The sequence below is a fragment of the Calonectris borealis genome, chromosome 11, assembly GCF_964195595.1.
Source record: "Calonectris borealis chromosome 11, bCalBor7.hap1.2, whole genome shotgun sequence".
Classification (NCBI taxonomy): Eukaryota; Metazoa; Chordata; class Aves; order Procellariiformes; family Procellariidae; genus Calonectris; species Calonectris borealis.
The window spans coordinates 9,331,276-9,355,928 of NC_134322.1; the positions used below are offsets into that span (position 1 = coordinate 9,331,276).

The 24,653-nt window shown below is 58.6% G+C and overlaps 3 protein-coding genes across 3 annotated transcripts; 1 reads left to right on the forward strand and 2 right to left on the reverse strand.

The window, feature by feature from the left end:
- Positions 1-449: 449 nt before the first annotated feature.
- KIF7 (kinesin family member 7) lies at positions 450-11,188 on the reverse strand. Its single transcript, XM_075159913.1, has 18 exons — positions 10,870-11,188; positions 9,435-9,635; positions 8,776-9,187; positions 7,479-8,010; positions 7,034-7,171; positions 6,661-6,888; positions 6,027-6,229; positions 5,634-5,740; positions 5,162-5,317; positions 4,635-4,837; positions 4,321-4,518; positions 3,957-4,082; positions 3,287-3,463; positions 2,767-2,982; positions 2,343-2,549; positions 1,757-1,955; positions 1,515-1,664; positions 450-1,297 (listed from the first exon to the last, which is right to left on the reverse strand). Exons 1-18 carry the CDS (start codon positions 11,171-11,173, stop codon positions 912-914), a joined length of 4,143 nt encoding a protein of 1,380 aa, XP_075016014.1. The 5' UTR covers positions 11,174-11,188; the 3' UTR covers positions 450-911.
- A 1,124-nt stretch (positions 11,189-12,312) lies between these two features.
- Positions 12,313-15,873, forward strand: LOC142086650 (ras-related and estrogen-regulated growth inhibitor-like protein). Its single transcript, XM_075159914.1, has 4 exons — positions 12,313-12,841; positions 13,272-13,325; positions 13,786-13,862; positions 14,418-15,873. The coding sequence occupies exons 1-4, from the start codon at positions 12,703-12,705 to the stop codon at positions 14,841-14,843; spliced, it is 696 nt and encodes a 231-aa protein (XP_075016015.1). The 5' UTR covers positions 12,313-12,702; the 3' UTR covers positions 14,844-15,873.
- Positions 15,874-16,085: 212 nt separating this feature from the next.
- PLIN1 (perilipin 1) lies at positions 16,086-22,874 on the reverse strand. Its single transcript, XM_075159915.1, has 8 exons — positions 22,077-22,874; positions 20,458-20,656; positions 20,236-20,318; positions 19,617-19,869; positions 19,235-19,434; positions 18,542-18,694; positions 17,646-17,879; positions 16,086-17,158 (listed from the first exon to the last, which is right to left on the reverse strand). Exons 1-8 carry the CDS (start codon positions 22,119-22,121, stop codon positions 16,790-16,792), a joined length of 1,536 nt encoding a protein of 511 aa, XP_075016016.1. The 5' UTR covers positions 22,122-22,874; the 3' UTR covers positions 16,086-16,789.
- Between the last annotated feature and the right edge of the window lie 1,779 nt (positions 22,875-24,653).

Sequence of the window (24,653 nt, forward strand, 5' to 3'; positions counted from 1 at the left end):
CCCCCCTTGCCCTTCTTAAAGCAGGTTCTTTCATTTCTTGCTTTCATTTCTTGCTCTGCCAGAGTTAAACTTACGTCCCCCTTCCTGAGGTGGATTGTGTCAGTGTTAAGTTGCTGGATTGTATTTAATCTCCCTTACATCCAGACTGGAAGTTTTCCCAAGAGTAGGAAAATGCTGCTTAAAGCAGCTTATACACTGGAGCAGAAAATGGCACTGAACCAGGGTTGCTTTTATCCTTCAGACAATTCTGCTGCTGGTTGGAGATGCTTTTCCTGCAGCAACAAAACGTAGGAAGCCTACCAGCTCTGACTGCAAGCACTTACAAAGCAGGTAATTAACCATTAAGGCAACATGTGGCAGAAGCTGAGTTCCCATGCAGTGAGATTTAAATAGAACTCCTTTCCTATGTACCCAGAGTAAGTGACGACTGGAGCCTCTGACAAGTGACTGCTTTGTAAAACTCACTCTGCTTTATTAGAAAAGTTACAGTAGAAATGTAAAAAAACAAAGTTACTACAAAAATCTATGTACAAGTTCTGCAGGACTGCAGAGCGTCTGCCTCCAAGGCTGCTAGGGCTGAGCGAGCCCTGCAGCAGAGGCTTCCAAACTGTAAACAAGTTTTTAGTGTTAGAGGCCAGGGTGGGAGGTATCTCCCACTTCCCAGTGTTTAAGCTGCTGAGGGTGCAGGAGGAAAGGTGTCCAGTCAGCACTGTCTAGACTGGCAGCAACACGGGGAATGTAGGCTGATGCTTATTTCCCTTACGATGAAAAGTCATGTCTTTTTCTTCCTCAGACCTCCGAAATGTAACAGGTTGGTAGCCAGGCTGGCTTGTGGGCAGAAAGGCTCTTAATCTCATGTCAGCAGTATCTGCTCCTTCCTGCCGCGTGCCAGGTAAGTGTTAAGCCTGTGTCTAGAGTGGGTTTTTCCTCACGTCTATCATTGCTGGGGGGTAAGGCACTGGGGTCACATTCAGGCTGGCTCTGCGCAGCTCCCGGCGGGGCTTGGAGGCAGGAGCAAGGCTCCGTGGTGGGTGCACCTCGTGGGGCTGCCCCGCTCTCGGTAAGTGCTCGGCATCCCTCTGCCGCAGGTCCCCGGGACTGTCGTTGGGCAGGGAGGATCGCCTCCATGTCGATGGCAAAGGGGCGTGCACCAGATCCCTGCTCTCATCCCTGACCCGATGGCTTTCTTCAGGGATGGCCAGAGGCACGGGCTGTTCCCCAAGGCTGGACTCCTCACAGGTCCCGAGCGCAGGGGGAGCTCTGTCCCCAGCCCCGTGAATGCTTCTCTCCAGCCCTGCTGGGGAAGATTGGGGGTACAGTGAGACGAGTATCAGGATCTCTACTTTCCTCATCAAAATCAGTGCCTGTAGAGCACTGGCTCAAGGCCAACAATGACCTGCAGCCATGCTGCTCCTGACTCTGCTCCAGGCTGTCGCTGCCAGGGAAAGGAATTTAAACTCCCTTCCTTTTAACTTGGTAGGAAGAGCAAAGCCCCAGCCTGGGTCGCCTCTCACCTTTGGTCTGTCCAGGATGGAGGTTCATGTTACTCAGCCTCTGGTTCAGCTCCTGGTTTGCCCACATGTAACGGCTCAGCTCCTTTTCCAGCACCTGAATCCTTGCCTCATACTGCAGCTTGCTGCTGGCCAGCCCCTCATCCATGTGCTCTACAAGGAAAAACAAGGCCATCTCAAGCTGCAAGCCCTGTGAAAGACAAAAGCTGTGCCACTGCTGCCCGTTTCAGGAGCTAGGTGGTTACCGCGGCTCTGCTGGAGCAGTAACTGCATGTTCTGCTCGTGCTCCTTCTGCTGCAGGGTGAGCTGGCGATCCATCTCCAGGCGCTGGCGCTCCACAGCTGCCTCCAGCCAGTACACCAGCTGCTGCTGCTCCTCCAGCTGCATCTCCAGCTCTGAGAAGGCAATGTGCTGCCTGTGCTGATCCTCTCGCAGCGTCACCACCTGGCCAGGGCCCAAGAGCAAGAAACATCTCAGCTCCTTCAGAGCCTGGAAGCTTTCCTGCACCACCGAGCCTGATCAAGTTAGTTTTTTGGTATGGCGTACAAAGGTTAGTAGTTCTGGGATGTCACGGCTGCCTCGCGGAGGGCAGAGAAACGTGTGGCTGGACTGATGTGGCAGAGCCACCGCAGGGATCCATGCATCCTATGACTAGTTAAGCCCCTCTCCCAGGTGTTGGGACAGCTGGGGATCATGGTGCTGTGGCTTTGTGGCCTGACTTTACAGGGCAAAAGTACAGTAAGAGGCAGGCAGAAGGCTTGAGGCTGAGGAAACCAAGAGTTTGGTCAGATACTACAGTTCCCGCCTGCACAGAGGGTAGTTGTCTCCCACCTTGTCAAAGTACTTGCAGAGCAGAGCTCGGGTCTCGGAGGAGGAGAGGTAGCTGAGCTTGGCCATGAGGTTCATCTCACACTGGGACAGCAGGCTGGCTGAGGCACGCAGGACTCGTTGCCTGCATGTAATGGACTCGTTCTTGTACTCGATGGCTGCATCCAGAGCCTCAATTGCCTCATCCAGCTGGAACAAGATCCGTTCTTCCTGCCAGGGCAGAGCTGCAGTTACCAGAGAGCAAAGGGTTCGCTCTGTCTCACCCTGCCCTAACCTCCCTTGTCATCTCAATAGTGCTGGCAAGAGGTTAGGGTACGCACAGTTTGGGGAGCGTCTGCTAACGACCCCACGCTCAGGTCTTTACTTCTCTCTCACTACCTCATGCTCTTGCAAGCAGAGCAGCCCAGCCCAGCCCAAGAAGAGGTACCTCTGGGGACAGCAGGGTGCCCTGACGCAGCTTGTTGTCGAGCTCCAGCCTCTGTTTGAGCAGCTGGTCCTTCTCCTGGCGCAGGTTGTTGATCTCCTGGCGGATCTGCTGCTGGTCGTGGGCACTGCCGTGACGCAGCTGCCCGTTCTTCTCAGTCAGCTCCTTCTCCAGGTGCTCCAGGCGGCTGGACACACGCACTATGTCATCTGTCAGGGCCTGCAGCAGAAGATGCTCAAGGGGACCTGCTCTAAAGGCAAGTCAACCCCCCAGCCCCTTTCTACTCCCTCCATCGGTCAAGTGACCCCCCTGCACACCTAAGCCAAGGGCTATCAAACCAAGGAGCTCAGAGGCACAGCATAAGCAGGCTCTCCTGTAGAGGCAGATTTGCTACGCACTTCCCAACACCACCTCATCCTGATCTGCAGTCCTCTGCCAGACCCAGGATGGCACCCAGGTCTTCCAGCCTCCCACCTCTGCTAGAAAGCAAGCAAGGGACTGAGGTGTCACACTCTTGCCCTACCTGGCTGGAGCGCAGTCTTTTGCTCTCCAGGCCGTTCTTCTCCAGTAACAGGGCTTCCTTTTTGGCCACAATAGCTTCCCGCTTCCGCAGCTCATCTTCCAGCTCATCCAGGGCCTGGCGCTGCTCGAGAACTTTATCCATCTCCATATCCAGCCACTTCTTCTGTTCCTCAATTTTCTGATGGAAGGAGATGCAAAGGGCATGTGCATGCATGCAGACAGCAGCAGCAATGCCCAGGACTGCTAGACTAAAGAGCAATGGGGTTGAGAGCAGAGAGAGAGTCTTGAGTCCACCTCTGCTAACCCCTATAGCCCAGACTTCACTGGTTTTATGCTTCCAGCTGCTCTGAGAGGCAGAGCTGAGCTAAATCCACAGCTGCCAAGGAGTCCGGGGCTGCATCTCCCACCACCCTTCTTCTAACAGACAAGATTTCACAGCTTCTTTACCAATGCTAAGATTTGGAAGAGAATCTTGGTCCTGGGGGTAAGACAAGATCTAAGTTCTCTGCTATTAGATACAAGTGACATTACAGACTGTCCTCCAGGGCAGGATGGGCTATGTCCCACCTCAGGCTGAAGCCCCTGCTTCCAGGCCTCCCCCGTCAACCAGCAGTCTGGCACAGCAGTCCCCTTTGAACAGGAGGGAGGCGGCAGGCTCGCTCTGCCTGTACCTGCTGCTGCTCCAAGCTGATCACGGAGCCGTTGCTGCCGCTCCGCCGCTTCCTCTGGAAAGCTGCTATTTCCTCTGTTTTGATGCGCAGGATTTTCTGGTGCTGCTCGTGCTTCAGTTCCAGTTCCTGTATGGGAAGGAGCAGCTGTGAGCCTCAAGAGGCTGTTTGCCCTAGAGCCAGGGGCTGAAGGACAGGTTATGTTCTCTGCTAGCTCTTTGGATACTCTTAAAAAAATCCTCTGTCCATCCCCATGCTCTCCAAGACAACCTCAGAGCTACTCTTGCCTGCCCAGCAGCTTGCACAGCCCAGCCATCGTCATCCTCACAAATACCACAGTAGCACAGCTGCTCCTGCCCATTCCTACCTTGACTTGGTGCTGCCGCTTATTCACCTCCGTCTCCAGCCGCCGTTTCTGCTCGCTCTCCTCCCGCAGCCGGCGCTGCAGCTGGCCCTGCTGCCGCCGCATCAGCTGAATGTTCCTCTCCAGCTCCTGCACTCGCTTCTCGCTCTGCGCCGAGAGCGACACCAGCCTCTCCGTCGCCTGCTTCTTCTTGCACAGAACCTGCCGGAGGGCGAAAGCTGCTCTTGGGCTCGGCGTCTCCCCCGTCCCCTTTGCAGAGATGCCCCCAACTCCTCCCCTGCCCACCTCCCTGGGTGGGCAGAGCCCTTCCCACTCACCCGTGCCTTGCTTTGCGCAGCCGCCACGCGCGTGCGGTATTCCTGCAGCTTGTGCTTCTCCCCGGGGTCCCACGGCTCTTTGCCCTCCAGCTCCTGGAGCTGCTTCTGGCTGTCGCTCAGCTCTGCCCGTACCTGCTCTGCCTCCTGCTCCAGCTCGCTGATCTTCTGGCAGTACTGCCTGTTCAGAGCCTGGGCGTCCTTGCCTGCAACACACCCCCCTCCGCCGTGACCTCCAGGCCCCCTTCCCTGGCAGCCAGGATCCTGCCGAGGGACGGACCTTTCCTCTCTCTTCCTCAAGAGACTGAACACTCCCTTGCCCTCAGCTACTCTGGGGAAAGGATTTGGGAAGAAACCAATGGGAAGGGTCTCACTCAGCTGGAGGGATGGAAAAACAGTTCTCTGCTGCCTACAGGGGAAGGGACTGGGCATGGACAATACAGGGAGGGAAGGTGAGGATGGGAGACCAAGCATCCCAACTAGAAGATTTCATAGGGAATGGGTGCATGTTCCCACCACCAGCTCTGCACCTGTCTTAATGAGCTCCGTGATCAGCTCCTCCTTCATGCGGATGTTGATCGCCAGCTCTCGGATCTTCTGCTGTGCTTGCACCAGCCTCCACTCGGAGTCCTTCCTTGGCAGGCACTCCCAGGGACTGAGCAGTGGCTCCTGCCTCCTGCAGACCTCTGCAACACAGATTCCCCGGTAAGGAAGGTCCTGCCTTAGCAGCCAGGTGACAGAAGGACAATCCAACCTCAGATCTGTAATCAAGAACAGTCACAGCATCGCCCAGAGTCACCCGCAGCTTCCACCAAAACACGCAGCTCTTACCAGACCCCAGCAGTTCAAGTTTCTCCTTAACAAAAGCAGCTAGACTGTCGTCTGCTCCATTTTTGTCCTCTGGGCTCATCCAGGTGGGACATGTTGCCTTCCTATCAACAGCACCCATGAAGCACCCCCAGCCCTAGGAAGGCTGTCCAACAACCTACAGTTGCCACTTGCCTTTTGACAGCTCCAGCTGCTCCTCCTGCATCGAGGGGGCATTGCCTCCGCTCGGCTCCTCGCTCAACTTGCAAATCTCTTTCTTGCGCCAGCTTTGGATCCCGTTTCTAGAAGGAGCAGCAAATTTATCAGTTGGGTCTGGGCACTGCCAGAGCTGTTCCCAGTAAGGACCCTCATGATCCACAGGCTTCAGAAGAAGACAGAAATAGTAGCTGTGGTCAGGAAAGATGGTAATTAGCTCCCCAGCGAGCAGGCAGCTGTCTCAGCAGAATCATTGACCCCAGAGGCAGCGTTTGCTTCTACATCCTACGTGAGAGCTGAGACGTGGAGGTGGGACAGCCAGGTCGGGTAACTGCCAGGGCACTGCACAGTGCTGGGACAGCCTCAACTCACCGGCGCTGGGACAGGGACCGTTTCTGTTCCCACTCCTCCTCCTCCTCTCCTGAGGACAGCTCTGCCGGCTTCTCCGAGTCCTGGCTGAGCTCCCTCCTCAGCACTGCGGCTTTGATCTCTGGATTGCCGGTGGGGCACTGCGTGTGGTTCAGCTGCCAGCCTGCCAGGTCCTCCTCTTGGAAGGAGGGGTTGCTGTCGAGCTGCTGGGGCAGAGAATCAGAAAGAGAGGAAATGTGCTGCATGAGAGCCGGTGTTAGAAAAAGCGAAAAAGCAGCTCTCAGCTAAGCATCACTGCTAGACACAAAGAAAAGCAACAAAATGGAGTTGAGCGTGTTTTCAGGAGCACTGGCGTGTTGCTAGACCCAGCTGCCTGGCCTCCTGCCTTCTGCTGCTCAGAAGCTGAGCAAATCTGGGACCTGCCTGTAACATGGAAGTAAAAGCCTCAGTTTTGAAGCTGGGCTGGTTTTGCTGGAGTTGTGAATCTCTTTGGACATGAACACTGAGCGCAATCCTCTGCACTACACCTCTGACAAGGTTCACGTTCAACAGTGGGGGGAAAAAAGCAGTTCCTACAGTGGAGGGCACCCAAGTGAAAAGGCAGCAGCTCCTCAATGGCACAGACTTGCACCCTCACCTTCCTGCAAAGGGCTCTTCCACTCTGCTCGGCGGGAAGGAGCCCCGAGGGAACCCCGCTGAGGCCATGGGACGGGGCAGCATCCAGCGGGGCCGTGTGAGGTCTCTGACCGGCAGTCACCAGGTGAAGGTTTTCCAGCAGTCCCGGCACACACAGGTTTGGCATTGCCATCTCCAAGCGCACATGCAGCTCTGAGATCTTATCCTGCTGCTCCTGCAGCTTGTCGCTCTAGGAGGCAACGAGAAAAATGTGGTTTTGTACACGTGGATCCCGAACCTGCTGCAGAGGAACCTGAAAGCTGGGCTGCGCTCTCCTGGGGAGGAAGGGGAGGAGTGGGGCAGGTCCCTACAAAGAGAGCAGAGCCCAGAAATACCTGCAGCTTATACTGCTCCATGGCATCCTCCAGGGCAGCCAGGAAATCGCGGTTCTCCTCCTCCAGGCGCTCCACTTGCCTCTGCAGTTTGGCCACCTGCTCCTCTTTGACGGACTCACACCCCTTCTCGGTGTTCACCTGCCCCCCAAAATACAAGAGAAGCAGCATCAGCATCCACCTTTGTCCTTCCTTTCCCATACTGGACTCCGCAAGGGCACAGCAGTTCTGCAGACCCAGATTTTTCCTATGAAATAAATCTCTTGGCCGCAGCTGAATCCAATGTCTCCCGGCCTGCTCCGAGGGCCACATCATTCTGCTTCCCTACAGCCTCTTGGCCAGGTTGCTTCTCCTCTCCGTCTCCTGACCCTTCCACCATGCTGAGGCTGCTGCGTTCAGTGGCCATCACATGAACCCCACCTCAGAGCTAAACCACCGCAACGGTTACCTGGGCTTTTGCCAGCTTTGAGCCTTGTGCCTCGGGGCTCTGGTCTTCCGCGGAGGTGCTCTCGATGCCGCTATCCAGCCCGGCCGAAGTCAGCTCGCTCCTCTCGCTCTCCACCGCGCACAGCCACTCCTTAACCCGCAGGATCTGCTCCACCGTCAGGTTGCTGTCCTCCTGCAGCTCCATCAGCAGCCGGTACGCGGCGTCGGTGCAGGTCCGGTAATGCGCGCACTCGGCCAGCAGCCGAGCCGTGGGGTCTGGCGCGCATCGTTTGGCGGTGGCCGAGCGGTTGATGATACGGGTCTCGGAGCGGTGCCGCTGTTCCAGCGCCTTCTGCAGGTTCTTTATCTGCAGGTGAAGCTCTTCGACGTGCTCCGTCTCCTTGCGGCAGTTCACCACGGCCTTGTTCTGGATGTTTTGAGCCCGGCTGGCGTAGTTCAGCGTATTGAGGCTCTCATCGAAGTCAGAGGAGGATGGGCTGACACAGGCTATCATCACGGTCTGGGCATTCCCCCCCAGAGAGTCTTTCAGGATCCTACGGAAGAGCGCAGCGATTAAAATAGTTGAAATTCAAAATAATGCGGGATCCAGGAGGTTTCCAACCCTTTTCAGAGGTTAAGCACAAGGAAAATGATATTCTCGCTCTGTGGCCAGTTCTGCCCTAGCGAAGTGAGCAGAATCATTAAGCAGAGGAATAACACTTTGCACCACGGCAAGTTCCCGTCTGAATAACTCCCAGTGCTGGGAGCTCCCCGACTCCGCGATCACTGCTAGGTGCACGCTGCACGGGAACCTGCTGGAGACTGCAAAGGCCACCGGCTCGTGCTAAAAACTAACTGCAGACCATCAAACAAGCCTACTGGAAGTGTTTTTTATTCACTGCCAGGCAGGAGGGGGCAGGATAATCCACGCTGACAGCCCATCTCGGCTTTGGCAGCATGACTTAAGCAAGGCTTGTCTTCGGCAGCGCTGCGACGAGCTAGTCCGTCATTTCCATCCTGGCCTCATTTCTCCTCAAGCTTCCCTACGTGAAGACCCCCATAGAGGGTAGACCTGTTAAACTGCCATGAGGGACCGTGGGTGAACTGGCCCTGCCCCATCAGTCAGTCAGTCTGAGAGCCCCAGTATCAGAGCGGAAGGGACAACTGGCCCTGCAAGCTCCTCTTGGCTAGCCTGGGGACTCTGCCACCCAACCTGGCAGGCTGGGCATGGGGAAGGCAGGGAGAAGCATCACCCCCCTCCTGCTGGGACAAGAGCCCGCGAGACGTGCGGAGCGCGGGGGTCCTGGTCCCAACTGTACCTGGTGATTTTGGAGTCCCTGTAGGGGATGTGGCTGCTCTTCCTCCGAGGGTCTCCCAAGGCACTGATGACGTTACCCAAGGCCAGGAGGCCACTATTGATCTGGATACTCTCCTTCAGCCTCTCCCCCGTGTTTCCCGTCTTCACAATTCGCTCTGAGCCCGCCAGGTCCACAAAGTGAAACTTGGAAACGAGGACCTGGCCCGAGGCGGGGACAGAGGGGTGCTGGTGGTGCAGGGGGAGGCGGCCAGCCCCGCGCCGCTGTTCCATGGTCACTGTGAAGATGGTGTGCGAGCGGCTCGACTGCCTGTTGACGTGGGTAGCTCCCGTGTGCTTGGCTGTGTTCCCCATCTCCAGCAGGCTCAGCACCTCGTCCAGCCCTTCCACTTCTGACTCCTTCACACCGCAGAGCACTGCAACGGCAAACGGAGCTGTGGCTGGCAGGAACGGGCTGCCCGAGGACGCAGATCCTCTGCACAGCCTGGTGCCATCACCCTGCCCGTACAGACCGGCTTTTCAACACCGAGCAGGACTAAGCACAGCAATCTGCTGCAGGAGAGGGATGGAGGGAGAAGACGTGGCTCTGCCCTCAGGGGCAGAAAACCAAACACTGGCCTCAGGCATGGGGAGAAGAGGGAGCCCGTGAGCAGCCACACATACCAATGTTCCCCTTGTCATCCTCCCGGATCTGGATGTCTTTGCTGGCTGTATCCACCTGCAGCAAGTCCCGAAACTCCTCCTTGTACACCTCCAGGTAGGACACTCGGACCGTGTAGTCGATCAGGTCATTCTCATCGATGAGCCTGAAGGTCTCGGCCATGGCTCGTGGGATGATGCCCTGCTCATCTTCATTGATGGAAGCTGGCGGAAAGATGCACACGGTCACGGGGAGCAGCAAATGCCCGGGGAGCCCATGTTGGCTGCGGGCAGGAGCCTGCCTCACAACCCTCCCGCAGCTCAGCCCTCGCAGCCTGGATTAAACATCCCTCCGAGTTTTTAAGCCACAGGATCTTGGGGCAAACCCTATCCCTCTGCTCCCTCACACAGCATGGTGGCTTCTAGCAATGCTACTTGTTTCCAGTCCTTCCTTGAGAAGAAAAAGAGGCATTAGCATTTCAGCAGCTACAGCATGCTGTCCTTTGAAGCCAGCACAAGTCCACAAACTTCCCCAGCTCGGAAGAAGTTTTTTAGGTGTTTGCAGCCTGCTTGTATCTGGCCACAGCACCCTGTCCTCTGGATTTTAAATGGTTTTGCTTTTGTCTCCAACAGCCGCGTACAAGGGCAATCCCCAAATTTGATGCAATGGTAGCCTGAACTGGGAAACTGAAAATAGAGGCAGATTGAAACTATGGAAACAATTTAGTGTTTACAAATTATGCAATTAATTAAGGTTGACCAAAACATTTACAGTACATCCTCCGTAAGATACCAATAATACCATTAAACCAACACTTATAGGAGGGAAAGGTTTTATCTTTCCTCCTCTCCTCCACATAAACAAACTAAACAGCAAACCCCCCTTCTTCAGGACAGGCTTCTTTCAGGACAAAGCTGATAGATTCAAGCCAGGCGAAGGTAGCAGTGCCCTCGGAAGATCACCACCACCTCCAGACCAGGACACGGTCCTCTTGCTTGTGGTAGAGGAGAAAACCTACGTGCTGTGATCTCAAAGAAGGTGTTGTCCACGGGGGGTGGTTACAGCAGCGTGGTGGTGGGGAGGAAAGGCTGTTGGGGTGGGCAGGATGGGGATGGGTGGTGGTTGGGTTGGTGGGGTTGGTCTGGGGGGGCTGGCAGGGTCAAGAGGGAGGGCAGGGTGGAAGGATTGGTTGGGATGGTGATGTTGGAAGTGATGGAGATGGTGATGTTGGTGGGTTTGGGTGGAGAGAGCAAAGCTGACGAGATGGGTGGGGACGGCAGCAGGTTGGTGGGTTGGAAGGGATGGCTGGGACAGTGGCGTCGGTGGCTCGGCTTGGGATGGAGGGAGGTGGCGATGCGGGGCTGGCGGGGAGAGCGGAGGACGGTGCAGATGCTGGTGGGACAGCGATGCTGCCGGGATGCTGGCGGGCACGGCGCCGCCGGCCGCGCCGCGACTCACCGACGCTGGCCTCCCCGATGGTGTAGGTCTTGCCGGAGCCGGTCTGCCCGTAGGCGAAGACGGTGGCGTTGAAGCCGCGGAAGAAGGCCCGCAGCAGCGGCTGGACGCAGGCCCGGTAGACGGCCGCCTGCCCCGCCGCCTCGGGCAGCACGGCGGCGAAGCGGAAGCGGCGGCGGCGGCCCAGCGCCACCTCGCCGGTGGCGGCGTCGCCCCGCAGACAGGGCCGGTGCCCCCGCAGCGCCTCCCGGGGCAGCAGCGGCCGCACCCGCACCGCCACCCGCACCGCCGCCCCCTCCGCCGCCATGGCGGGGCCGCCCCGGGGAGCGGGAGGGGCCCGGCCCGGCGCGCCGCGATGGCGTCAGGCGGCTCCGCCCGGCGCCGCGGAGGGGGGGCGGCCCCGCTGGCCCCGGGCTCCGGCCGGGGGGGAGCGGCGGGGCCGGCCGGCCGGTGCGCACCGCCCCTGGGGCAGAGGGGCAACAGGCCGGGAGGGAGCGGCCGGAGTGGGCGGTGGGGCTGGGTGGCGTGGGGCGGGGGACACGGGTGGGCAGGCGAGGGGCGAGGGGTGGGGGGCTCCCGAGACGCTCATCGCTCGTGAGATGCTCCGTCATTCACAAGACACCCCATCTCTCCTGAGATGCTCCACCACTTGTGAGACAATGCTCCATCACTCGTGACGCGCTCCATCACTCGTGAGACAACACTTCATCACTTGTGAGATGCTCCATCACTCGTGAGACAATGCTGCACCACTCGTGAGACAACGCTGCATCACTTGCGAGTTGCTCCATCGCTCCCGAGACGCTCCATCGCTCGTGAGATGCTCCATCATTCACAAGAGACTCCATCTCGTCAGATGCTCCACCACTTGTGAGACAATGCTTCATCACTCGTGACGTGCTCCATCACTCGTGAGACAATGCTCCATCACTTGTGAGGTGCTGCACCACTTGGGAGATGCTTCATCACTCACGAGTTGCTCCATCACTCCCGAGACACTCCATCACTTGTGAGATGCTCCACCACTTGTGAGACAACACTTCATCACTGACGCACTCCATCACTTGTGAGGCAATGCTCCATCACTCATGAGGTGCTGCACCACTCGTGAGGTGCTCCATCACTTGTGAGACAGCGCTGCATCACTCGCGAATTGCTCCATCACTCCCGAGATGCTCCATCGCTCGTGAGATGCTCCATCATTCACAAGACACCCCATCTCTGGTGAGATGCTCCACCACTTGTGAGACGATGCTCCATCCCTCGTGATGCACTCCATCACTCATGAGACAATGCTCCATCACTCGTGAGGTGCTGCACCACTTGGGAGATGCTTCATCACTTGTGAGACAACGCTTCGTCACTCCTGAGTTGCTCCATCACTCGTGAGACGCTCCACCACTTGTGAGACGCTCCACCACTCGTGAGACGCTCCACCGCTCCTCGCAGGCAGGTCCACGATCGCTGCGGGGAAGGGACAACTGGCTCCGTGGCTCTGCCAAGGGACAATGTGCTTGAGGCGCCGGCGTGGGCAGCCTCCTGGGATGCAGTTTGCGGAGCAGCTGGTGCAGCCAGCTGGTGCTTCCCGGCCGCCTGCCGCGCCGGGAGATGGCAGAGCCGGCTCCGGGCACTGACGTATGTTTGGGATGATCTGAGCGATAACAAAGTTTTTCATCTGGCCGCCTGCAGCTCCCGCTGCACCGCCCCTGCGGCTGCGGGGAGGGGTATGGCCCTCGCGGGTCCCCTGGGTGCCGTGGGAAGCGCTGGCTCCTCGGCTGTGTGGAGAGGAGTCGCAGACGCCGCTGGGAACGCCGGCGAGGCACGACCGAGCTCGGCATGGGGCTCCGGCTCCCGCTGCGCCGGAGCGCCAGCTTCACCCCCGACCACCCTGCCCTCATGGACGTGCCCGGCCCCACCGCCCTGAAGATGGAAGCAAACGTCCTTGTTATGGGAGCGGACAATGTGGGGAAATCAGGTAGGAAGTGACCGTGAGCTGGGAGCAGGGGGTTCCCAAGCAGGGAGATCCGTTTCTCCCCCCGCAAAAAAGGCTGAAAACTGCAGCAGCATTTGGAGAACAAACTGCAGAGACCAACTCTGCAAGCTGGTGCGGTGGGGCTGAGCTTTCAGGGGTGCTGGTGATTCGAGGTGGGGAAGCTGAGCACAACCTTGCAGGCAGCGGGCGAGCGGCAGGGGAAGGTATTTTCCGCTGAGCTGTGGTTTGCTGATGCTCTGGTTCGTCCTGTGCCTCTGCTCTGCTCGCAGATCTGCCAAGGGCTGGAAAACTGGAGGTCGTTCCTGCTAGGGGGAGTTCACAGGGGGATGGTGCCTGACTCTGCTCTGGATTTAAAAGGAAAAATCCTTCAGGTTTAGGGTTATTCTGATGATTCTTATTCTCCCCTCTGCAGCTCTGACTGTGCGTTTCCTCACCCGGCGCTTTATCGGGGAGTACGGAGACATGGGTGAGTGCCAGGCCAGGGCCAGAACGGTTCCCGTTAGAGACCGGCGTCAGAAGGCGAGCCTGCTTCTGCCCGCGGGATTTCATTGCTTCCCATCCTCTCCTGTCTTTTTCCAGAGCCTTCGCCTGCTGCCGGGGGGCTCGATGGTTGTATTTATTCAGTGACCCATCTCTTTGCTCCAGAACTGCTTCTCTGGGGTGCAAAAGGTCCTGGGTGGCAGCTGGTGGCACCAGTGTGCCTGGACTGAACGCTGGGGTGGAGGCAGGCTGGGGTGGTCACAGCCCTGGAGACCACCATGTTCCACGTGGGTGTTGCTGTATGAAAAGAGCCCTCGGACCTTGCCTTGTAGAGCGCGGTCTCCCAGGGTGGATGTGACAGGCTTGTCCCCAGGAGGAGACCGGGGTTGAGGGAGCTATCTCTTGGGTCTGTGAAGATGATCATTTTCGTTCTCATTTTTTGGCAGAATTCATCTACAGCCACAACCTGACTGTGGACGGCCGAGAGATTCTCTTCCACATCTGGGATGTCCCCCATTCCCAGGTGAGAGGGCTCCTCTGCCATCACCTGTTTTCACCCTGGGGAGAAAAAAACCCTCTGCTAAAAGTTTCATGGGGGGAACCATAGGCACAGGCAAAACTCTCGTGTCAGATGGTTTGTAGGGAACTCAACCCTTCCTGCCTGCAGAGCACAGGGCAGCAGCATTGCTGGCAGGGTAGCAATAGTCACCGTAGCCCGTGGTCCTCTGGCTGAGGGTGTTGGGGCTGAAGCACTAATGTTACCAGCCCGGATTGAGCACAGGACTGTGCTGACAAAGTGGAAGTGCCGCTCTGAGGTCCCCACGCTGTTATCACCTGCAGCCTGCAGTGCTTGGCAGCTGGGTGATGAGGTGAGGACAGTGATGCTGAGGCCCAAATCGTGTCCCCTTGGTGAGGTCTGCCACGTCCTTCCTCGGTCCTCCTCTTTCTCTCTGCCCTTCTGCTGCTGCTCGCTAGCTGTTCCGGCCCCGACGGGCTCAGGATTGCCGTGCCCTGTGCTAGCAGGGAGGCGTGGGGGGAGGGAGCTGGGTAAAGAAACCTTCCTTTTCTCTTTCCCCAGGAGCAGGCAGAGGAGAGCTCCTCGGAGGAGAAGCGAATCCAGTGGGCAGACAGCTTTGTCCTGGTCTACAGCATCTGCGACCGTGCCAGCTTCAACATCCTGCCCCTCAAAATCCAGTTCATCAAGGCGGCCAAGGAGGGACAGAGCCAGGAGAAGGTGCCCATCGTCATTGTGGGCAACAAACGTGACCTACACCACCAACGGGTGGTGTCCAGCGAGGAGGGTCGGCTCCTGGCCCTCTCTTTAGACTGTGGTTTCTACGAGGTCTCTGCAGCTGAGGCTTATCATGGGGCCCTCATGGTCTTCCATGGACTGGCCGAGCGCATCCCTGACACCAAGCTGGCACTGAAAAAGGGTACGGGGATCCGTGGCATCGTCAAGACCATGTCGGCTGTGTTTGCCCGTAAACGAACGGATTCCCTCTGAGACACAGCCTGGGTGTTGCTTCTCTCCACGCTGCCCAGCTGGACTGAGCCTCCTCCCTGGGTGCCCGTGGAGATGGTGTGCATTTCCATAAGTACGGTGGGTTCCTTGCTGCCCTCCTAACCTCAGGGTCTGGGTCTCCTGCCATACGTGGCCAGTGCAGCTGAGGACTGTAGTGCCTTCCTCTGCTCCCTCCTGTAGAGCTCTTGACTCCGTGGGACAGGTGGTGGGGCAAAGTCTCTACTCTTTGCTGTACCAGATTTTTAGGTGCCTCCTGCTTTCTTCTTCCATCCTCCAATGCTGGAAACCACCAGGTGATCTTGCTGCCGCTCCAGGCAGCATCATCCCCAGCTCCTTCGGCAGGAGCTGCCCAGGCTGTCAGTGAGCAGGGGGACATGCTGCTTCTGCATGGACACCCAGCTCAATGTCACCCCCTCCTACCCTGGCATCCTTATTCCTGTTTGACGCTTATCAGGATCCTCTCTGGTAACCCTGGAGCACCCACGAGCTGGCAATGTGGGGGTTTCTCTACTGGGGAGCCACAGGCAGTTCCCATGTGTGCATCACCATGACCGAGTGTCCCAGAGCTTGCGGCACCAGGTGACCCCCAAGGACCTCGGTGAGGTGCCCATCCCTCCCACCTTGCTTTTGAACCGTCCTGCTCCTGGTCCTCTCTCCCACAGCCCTTCAGCGACTGTAGCAGTTTCCCTTGTGCAAGCGCTGATCAGGCTGTGCCTGGGAAAAACCAGGCGCGCGGCTCGTTCCCAGGATGGGGATCGCACCGTGCGCCTTCCCAAGCCGCTCCTTCTGTAAAGCTGCCTCTCCCCGGGGAGGGCGGGAGGTGGGGAAAGGGGTCGCTGGGCTCATCGCCGAACCCTTCCGCTGCCGGGAGGTTTTTTTCCCTGCTTCTCCCCAAACCCTTCCCCTGCTGCGCCTGGGAAAGCAGTGTGTTGGGTTTGCGTGTGCAGTACGGACAGTGATTTCTCTGCTCTATTCTGGAAATGCAATAAATCGTCTTTGGCAGGAAGCCCCCAGCTCCTCGCGGCTGTGAATTTGTACTCGGGGCGTGGGAAGAGACACGTACTGTGCTGGGCACGAGCCCCCACCGCCCCTGCGGCAGCAACCGAGGGTGAGTTTCCCGTACCTGCTCCCTCGGCCCTGGGCTGGTTGTCTCGCCCCACTCTGCTCCCTCATTTTGGTGACTCCCTCTCGTAAAGCAGCCAAGCAGATGGGGCGAGCGGCAGGTCGGGAAGGTTTATTATTGCAGCGGATACAACAAAGTGTTGCGGGAAGCCAGGCGGTCCTGCGGGAGAGAGGGGCTCCAGGAGCTCCACTTGTTCTCACCGGTCTTCTTCCTGACCCCACCATCCCATCCCACCATCAGCTGGGGGTGGGTGCCCAGGGCTTTCCGACTCATGAGTCCTGCTGATCGGTGGGGACTTTCAGCTCCTCCATGGAGGAGCGATCTGTGGCCAGGGACGGGCCTTGAGAGGTGGGATAGAGGGAGAAAGGATGGGGAACCAGGCTTGCTGTGGTGATGTTTGATGGCTATGCTGTCCTCCCTGCTCTGTCTCAGCGCTGTTCTCAACGTGTAGCCCATCTAAGTCCACGCTATCTGCTCAACAGACCAGGGTGGCCCAGTGCCAGGCCGGGTTGGTCCCTTTTTCTCTTTTCTGGTGTCACTGCTCTTTCTGCATCTCCTTTGCCTCTCCGGTCCCCTCTGGTCCCACCTCCCCCTACCTTCTCCTTCCACCAACAGAGCTTTTGGCTGCCTTTATCCCCCCATCCTGGCCCCGATGCGCTCCAGAAGAAGACATCCCATGGCATGTCTACCACTTTGAGCTCCTGTCCCGGTACAGGGGTGCGTGCAGGCAGCTGGCGGGGGCCTGGGCAAAGCATGCTGAGGGGGATTAGAGGGGAGCCGGGATGCGCTCATCCTCCCCGCCGGCTCAGTCCTTCTTGAAGGCAGGGCTGTAGAGGTTGGTGTAGTAAGCCCGGCTGTACATGGCCTCGGGGCTGAAGCGGTAGGAGCCCTCGCTCACCCGCCTGTTGTAGGGGGCGAAGGCGGATTTCCGCGGAAGGGGGCACTCGGGCTCGAAGGCAGGGCTGCGGTAGAGGTTGTGCCGCAGGAAGAGGGGGTCCTCGAGCCCCAGGAAAGAGAGGGGGTGATGGCCGCGGTACAGCCGCCAGTCACTCCTCAGCTGGGATTTCTCCTCTGTGGAGGGGGCGGCAGGCTTGGCGTCCTCCTCCTTCTGCTCCGTCTCCGGGCTGGGCTTGCTGCCCCCGGCCTCCTCTTCCTTCGCCGACTGCCTGCGGAGCTGAGAGATGGGGTGAGTGCCCGGCTGGGCTGCACCCGCCTGCCAGCTCCGCTATCCCTCGGCTACACAGCCCCCCCCAAAACCTCAGGACAGGCCAGTTTGCCTCCAGAGGGGTCCCCAGCAGAGGGGAGTGGGTGGCTGCAATGGAGAAATAGTCCTGGGGGAGCAGCGGGATGCGGGGAAGGAGAGGGGACACCGTCTCAGCCCGAACTTCCACCTTCCCAGGAATTTGTGGTCCCGCCCTGGCTTGACCATGAACCCTGTGAAGGTGCCACCACCGGCTGACTTGCCAGTTCCATGGGGGGATTCCCTGTCACGGCTTGGGGGATGCTCAGGAGGAGGGTGGGACTGAAGTGTCCCAACAGCACCCCGTCTCCCTGCTCTGGTACCTCCTGAACCGCCCGGCGCTATGGGGTGCTCATGGGAGGAGGTTGGGCAAAATGGGGTTTGCTGGAGATGGACAGGACCTGGCTGGGGACAAACTCACCGGCACGTAGCTGTACAGGGTGCCCAGCAGATGCTTGGGGGCACTGATGAGGGTCCCCCCGAGAGCATCCACCGTCTCCATGGCCTTGGACAGCCTGCGGGGGGTGAAGAGGATCAACCCCTCCGCCGCGTCCCAGGCCACGGCCGGGACCTTCTTCACGCTGGAGATGCCGGAGGCGCAGGCGGTTTGCAGGTTGTGTGCCACGCTGCCCACCAGCCCGGGGCCGTCCCCTGCCTGCCGAGAGAAACCAGCTCAGCCGCTGGCCCCGGCCTCCGGGCAGGACAGGGGAGGCCCTGGGCTCTCCGTCCCCTCTGCAGCTCAAAGCCCGTGTGCTTTCGGCTCGCCGCTTTGCAAAAGCCACCACAGCCCTTTGCAGCTCCCTGTCCCCCCGCTCCCAGGCCCCCGGGGACCCCCTGCCCCAGGCTGTGCTTCCGCTGCAGGCAGAGGCGAAGGGCGGCGACCCCGACCTGCCGCTTCCCGTCCCTGCATCCCAGCGGAGCTGCTGCTGGGGACTGTTCCCAGCCCCGCCGGCTCACACCGCCCCTCGCTGCTGGGACAATGCCGGGGGGATTTTTCGGGGGTGTTCAGGGGCTCGGTGGGGCGCTCGGTGCTGACACCCCACGGCGGCAAAGGAGTTTGGAGTATACAAGCCAGGGTGACCCTGCCAGGGCAGAGGCTGCCCACAGCCCCCAGCTTTGGGGAGTCAGGGAAGGGGGCTGCTGGGGCTGCCCCGCTGCCAACCCCCCCTTGCCTCGTCCACGCTGCAGTTTGGGGCTCAGCAGGGCTGGGGGCCTGGTCCCCAAGGGTAGGGGGGGACATCCCCCATGCTGGCATGGTCCATGGGCAGGAGGATGCCTTGGGGCGCTCCCGGCTCACTGCTCCCCTTTTCTCCATACCTCCTTGGTGTGGTTGTTGTCTTTCTTTCCCGCCTTCTCCTGCTTCTGCTCCGGCACTTTGCTCTGCCGCCGGCTCAGCCAGCCGGCCGCGGTGCTCTGCCCATCACCGTGGACCCGCGGCGCCTCGGGTGGGCTCGGCTTGGCCAGGCTGCCCTGGAAGGGGAGCAGAAAGCCACCGCTCGGGGAGGGCTGGCAGGTCCCATCCACCCCATCCTGCTTAGCCTGAGGATTTCACGGTGGGCCCTGGGGTGCACAGGGAGCAGAGGGGTTCATTTATGCATGTGGGAAGAAATCCGAGGGCAGCTGGGAGCTCCGGGATTTCAGCACAGGCCGGGAAAAGGTTCCCACCGCTGGGTGGGAGAGCAGAGGTACCTCCTTCTCCCCATCCTCTCTGGGCCACTGGGGGGGTTTATGCTTTAGGGAGGATGTTATGGCAAGGCCATAAATCAACAATATACATTGGGACCCAGCTAAAAATAACTCGTCCTGCTAACGCGGTGCAAGGTTGCGTGTGAACGTGCCACGGGAACCGCTGGCCCCAGCTCTTCCCGCTGAGCGGGGGAACAAGCAGCGCCCACCACTCTGCTCTCGGATGTGCTCCAGGGAGCCTGAAATGTCTCACTGAAAAGCAGAATCAGCCCAAAAAGAGGGTATGGGGGAGCAGGAACCTGGCAGGTGGGTTTTGGCACTCACCAGGATGGGGATCCAGGTGGCCAGCTCCTGCCCTTTGGCTTTGGCACGCTGGAGGCTTTGGGTGGTTTGCTGGTAAGCGCGGTGGGAGACATTGCTAACCAAGGCGCCAATCCGGCCCAGGGTGCTGGGAGCATTGGGAGCACTGGGTTGCTGCTGGGAGACCTTTACTGCTGACTCACGCGTCTCTTTGGGCTTCTGATCTAAAGGCAGAGGAGCACAGGCAGAAGAGTGGTGGGGGGGTTATGTCGTGGTGGGACAACCCTCCTAGGCAGCCCTGCACCAAAATCCAGAGGCTTCCTCCTGCCATGTGCACCCCACGAGCGAGGTGCCACCCCACATGCAGCCAGCCTCCCCAGACACCCTCAGAGGGGATCAGGACTACCTGCTTCTTCATCCTCCTCTGGCAACAGGTACTCCATCAGCTTCTCCAGCCCTCCCAGGGCCGTGTCGACCCCTGCGGCTGCCATCTGGCTCACCGAGTTCCTCCTCGTGTACCGTGCTGTCGTTTCCACCGTGCTCTTGGTGGCCTCGTAACCCTCTGCCGCCAGCTCCATGATCTTATCCATGGAGTTGCCAATGGTGCTTTTGGCACTTTGGAGCGGAGAGGAGATGGTGCCTTTCAGTTCGGACGCGAGCTGCAGGCAGAGAGATGGAGAACAGCCCTGCTGGTGTGCTCGGGGTGGCATGGGACAGTCAGAGGGACCATGGGGACCCCAGCCATGGCCATGCCGGTAGACAGCCCCGAGAGGGGCATAACAGCTCTCTCTAGCCTGGGCTGGAGTTATCTGGCAGGGATGGGACACAGGATGCTGCTGACCTATATTTGGAGCGCCCCAATCATCCCCTGGGCTGCAGGAGCCCCTGGAGGAGTCCTTGCTTGGAGGTGCTGCCCTGTTCCTCCCTGAGTAGCCCATCACCGTCCAGAAACAAGACCAGAGGAGACGTGCTGTGGGTTCTGCAGGGGGGCTGAGGGGTCCCAGACTGTTCTGCCTGTGACTTACCTTGTCGACGGGATACTGGAGGGCAGGGATCTTCTCCTCCAGGTGGTCCAAGCCCCGGCAAGCCAGGTTGTTAGCCACAGCGACTGCCTTGGGCAAAAGCATGGGGGTGGGTTAGTAAGAAAAGCTGTGCTAGGAGGTCTCACGTGCTAGTGCCAGCGCTGTCCCACCAAGGGAAGCTCTGGTGCCTCCCCCTGCCGTGTCCCCCCCGGTGGATGGACTTACACTGAGGCTCCAGCCTGCGCACCACGGGCTCCACGCTCCACATGGCCAAGGCACTGGCACCCTGCACGCCCCGCTCGTAGACCTCGCACACCGAGGCCATGAGCGGGTGGGCCTCCTTGGTGCTGGCGTAGGTCCGCTGGAGGCTTTCACAGGTCGAGCTCACCACCGGCAGCTGCAGGACCCTCTGCAGCACGTTCTCCTGCATATGGCAGACGGGCATTTGTTAGCCAACAGCCGTTCCCCAAGGAACGCCCCATCGGCCACACACCGGTGGCATTTGCAGTGACCACAGAAGACCTCAGCTCATGCTGAGGAGGGCATTTCTCAAACCCCGTTGAGGGTCTCCCAGCTATGCTGTGTACGGCACAGCCATGGACAAGCAGGCTGGCTGCTGCTGCTGAAGGAGCAGGGACACCATAGGCAGAGTCGGAGGGGTGATGATCCCCACTCCCTCCATCTCCCAAGCCCGACTGTCCAGGCGCTCCCTCTGGCTTTCCACCCTGCTTTGCTGCTTCTTCCATCTGACCCAGCCCTTGCTCCTGTCCTTGGACCAGCAAAGTCCATTTTGCCTATGTGGCACCTCTGTCCTGTCTGTCCTGTCACCACCGTGACAAGTAAGGGATATGGACCTCAACAAGTAGAAGGAGAGAGGAACGGGTCTGTCCTTGATGGCACAAAGGGCTTTGGTAGGAGCCATTGAAGAAGAGGGGACCAGAGCTCTCCGAGGCAGCAAGGCACTGCGTCCCCGCACCCTGGTAGCACGGGCGACGTGGGATGCCAGTATAAACCAGCACAGCCGGCACCTGTGTGTGCTGCCAGTGCCAGAGCATGGCTGGAGGCAGGTCCCTCAAAGCTGGGTGAGCAGGATAAACCTGCAGCTCCAACCCTCCGCTCCTCTCTCGCCCGGCACCCAGCTGGTGAGGTGAGACAACCGAGCGAGACGCTGCAGCCCCAAGGGAGGAACGGGGCAAACGTTGGCTCATCATAGCAGCCATGAGGCAAGCGCTCTTTGGGTTGCACGGGGCAGAGCAGAAGAAAAAGCTGAACTTTCCCCGGATCACCAGTGGGTGAGAGGCTGAGTTTGGCCTCACGTCCCACTTGTGACCATGACTGGGCCGTGAATCTGCATGTTTGATAAAAACGATATTGTTTTGTGCTGTATTGTGCTAATTTTGGCTTGACGTGGAGTCAGCTCTCTCACAAATCTGGCAGTTTTTAGACTTTTTTAGACTTTTTTAGACTTTTTTCAGACTTTTTTAGACTTTTTTCAGACTTTTTTAGCAATCCTGGAGCTCTAGCATGACTGCTGGAGGTTTGGGGTCCACAGTGGGGACACAGACGAAGGACAGGCACTGCCGGCAGGTATCACCGAGGGCTCACACCGCCCAGGGTTAACTTTCTTGATTCTGGACTATTTAATTTCAAGCATGCAAAAGGTTTTATCCCTTCCCTTTGATGATGCTCTATATTACTGCAGGCAAAGATCCATATAAAGATAAGAAGGGGACACGTGGGACAGCGTCAGATGTGACTCGTGTTCATCCAACAGAGCCGGTAGGAGCTACCTGGTGCCCTTGGCACACCTCTGCCCTCCCCCCTCTCCCTCTTCCCGCACCCACCTTGGCACTTCCATTCTGCAGAGTCTGATTCTTCTTCACCGTCATCGCGACGCATCCACCTGCAAAGCAAAGTTGGGAGACGCAGACCCCGCTCACTGAGCACTGTGTGGGTCCCCTCACTCACTCCTGCACCCACCGAGCACGGCGGGGCCGGGAGCTGGGCTGAGACACACACCTCCCATGGGTGCAATGGATGCGGTGTTGCCTAACGCTTGACTTTTTACCAGTTAAGCTGTAAAACCAATGACTCCACACAGCCCTTCCCAGCTAGTGTGTCTTAACACTCAAAAATGCAAAAAATTAGTTGAGAGGCATCTGGTTTGGAGGGGCTACAGTACAAGGCAGGATAAAGGGCGTTGGCAGAGCTGTAAAGCAAACTCAGAGCAAGCGGTGTACTAATAGATGTGCGTGGGGGCCAGGGTGAGAGGTGCAGGCTGAGAAGGGGTAAGAAGGCAGGACAGGAGCAGAGAGAGGAGCTGCGGGTAGGAGCTGCCCAGCTGCCATGGTCAGCATCCCCCTCCCACACCTCTGCCCCGCAGCTCTGCTGCTCGCGATGCCGGCGCTCGTCCCTGCGCAGCCCCAGCTCGATGCGGGGGGCAAAAGCACCGCAAAACACCCATCTCCACTGCTCCCGGCTGGGTGACACCTGAAAGCACACCTCCAGCTCCCACCCCCGGCACAGACCCCCTTTTCTCAGCAGCAGATGAAATTCAGATTTACGGAGTGCGGGTGATCCCTGCTCTCACCCACCCCGGTCCCGCTGAAGCTGTCCCCGGAGCGCCCGGTGGGGACAGGCTACTCACCAGGCTACTCGGCAGAGCAGGAGCAGAGGGTGGTGGCTGCACCGTCCCTTCGCCCCGGTCCTCTGAGAGCGATGCACGGTGCCCCGGCCACTACCACCACGAGGCCCCACCTCCCAGTTGCGCGGGTTTGGGAGCTGGCGGGTTGTGGTGGAAACTGGCCAAAGAGCTCCCTGAAGCCACCGTAATTTGGAACAGATGACGGCAGAAAATCCCCTTCATCGTCTTCCCTGCGGAGACGAGAAGTTGCAGTACAGCTGGGATGCACCGGGGTTTAATGCCACTCCACCAAGAGAAGATGAAAAGAAGTCACCCTTGGACCTCACCACCTCAGAAGCAACAGATCATGAGCAGCCGGGGAGAAGGTGAAGAGTCAGGCAGGGTTTGTTATGGACAATGGGGGGATGATGAGTGTGGAAGAGATGAAAACCTTCCTGTATTTCTGTAGCCCCTGTTATCCCCCGTGGTGGACCTGGATCCTATCCTGTTGGGAAATGCAACACAGACCAAGAATAATAGTTTCTCCCCAGGAGAGTTTACTAAGCACGAGGAGCAGAAGGCAGACATGGGGGACACATCCTGCACAAAACAATCTAGTTTGGCCAGGTCTGCAGTCTCTAAAAGAATCCACAGAGGATTTTGGCGAGGAGGCTTTCACCTGAGGGTCAGAGCAGACATGGCATTAGGAAAGCTCTAGGCATTTGGAGTAGACAGAAATGGAGGAAAAAATCAGGTTGGAAGTGATCTCTGGAAGTCACCTCATCCAGCTCTTGCTCAAAGCAGGGCTACCCTCAAAGCTAGATCAGGCAGCTCAAGGTCTCATCCAGTCAAGTCCCAAAAATCTCCAAGGATAAGATTCCCATCTCTCTGGGGCCCAACTCCAGTGCTAACCACATGATAAGCCATTTTTTCCTTCTGTCCAACTGGAATTTCCTCTGTTGCAATTTCTGCCTGCCACCTCTTATCCTCGCTCTGTGCACCTCTGAGCAGTTTGTGCTCCAGTCTGTGCTGGTACCGCATGTGTTCCGTGCCCCTGAATGTCTTACCCTTCTAATCATCCTCTGCTAGACCATCTCCAGATCGTCAAGATCTCTCCTCTGCTGGTGGGGCCAAAATGGGACACGGCTCCCCAAATGTAGCCTCACAGGTACTGCATGGAGAGGAACAACTGCTCCCCTTGACCCACCAGTGATGCTGTCGCTCCTGCTGCTCTTTCGCGGCCAGCCTGCCTTGGCGTGTGGGAGGCACCCTGCCAACTCACATCCTAATTAACAAATCCGTTTGCGGTTTTGATTGAAAAGAAAGAAGACACCACCTGTATGAAGCTGCGATGGGTTTTGGTTATTGACTATGGAGATCACGGACGAGCCACGCTGAAGCGACGAGGACAGCATGGTGGAAAGAGGACAAATGCCAGAGGAGAAAGCAATAACCCAAGGGGATCAGTGGAGACGGGAGATCCAGGCGGCCTGCCGACACAAGGCTGCTGCGTGTCCTGGACCACCCGGCACAAGGCAGCGAGACCCTTGGCGTGCGGCTGCCCAGCATCCCCGTGCAGGACACGAAGGCGTGCGCCCGGTGTGCCTGCGTGGCTCCCTGCTCCGGGCTGCGCTGCTCGTACGTGGGGGTGGGAGACTTCTCAGGGACGTGGGAAAGCCACGCACGGGAGGAAAATACCCCCTTTCCTCCCAAAGACCCTGGAGTTCGCTTCCAGCCCGGGGCTCTGCAAAGCCCGCAGGCCTGCCTGGTAGCTGGGTACAGAGGCACATGGGTGTCC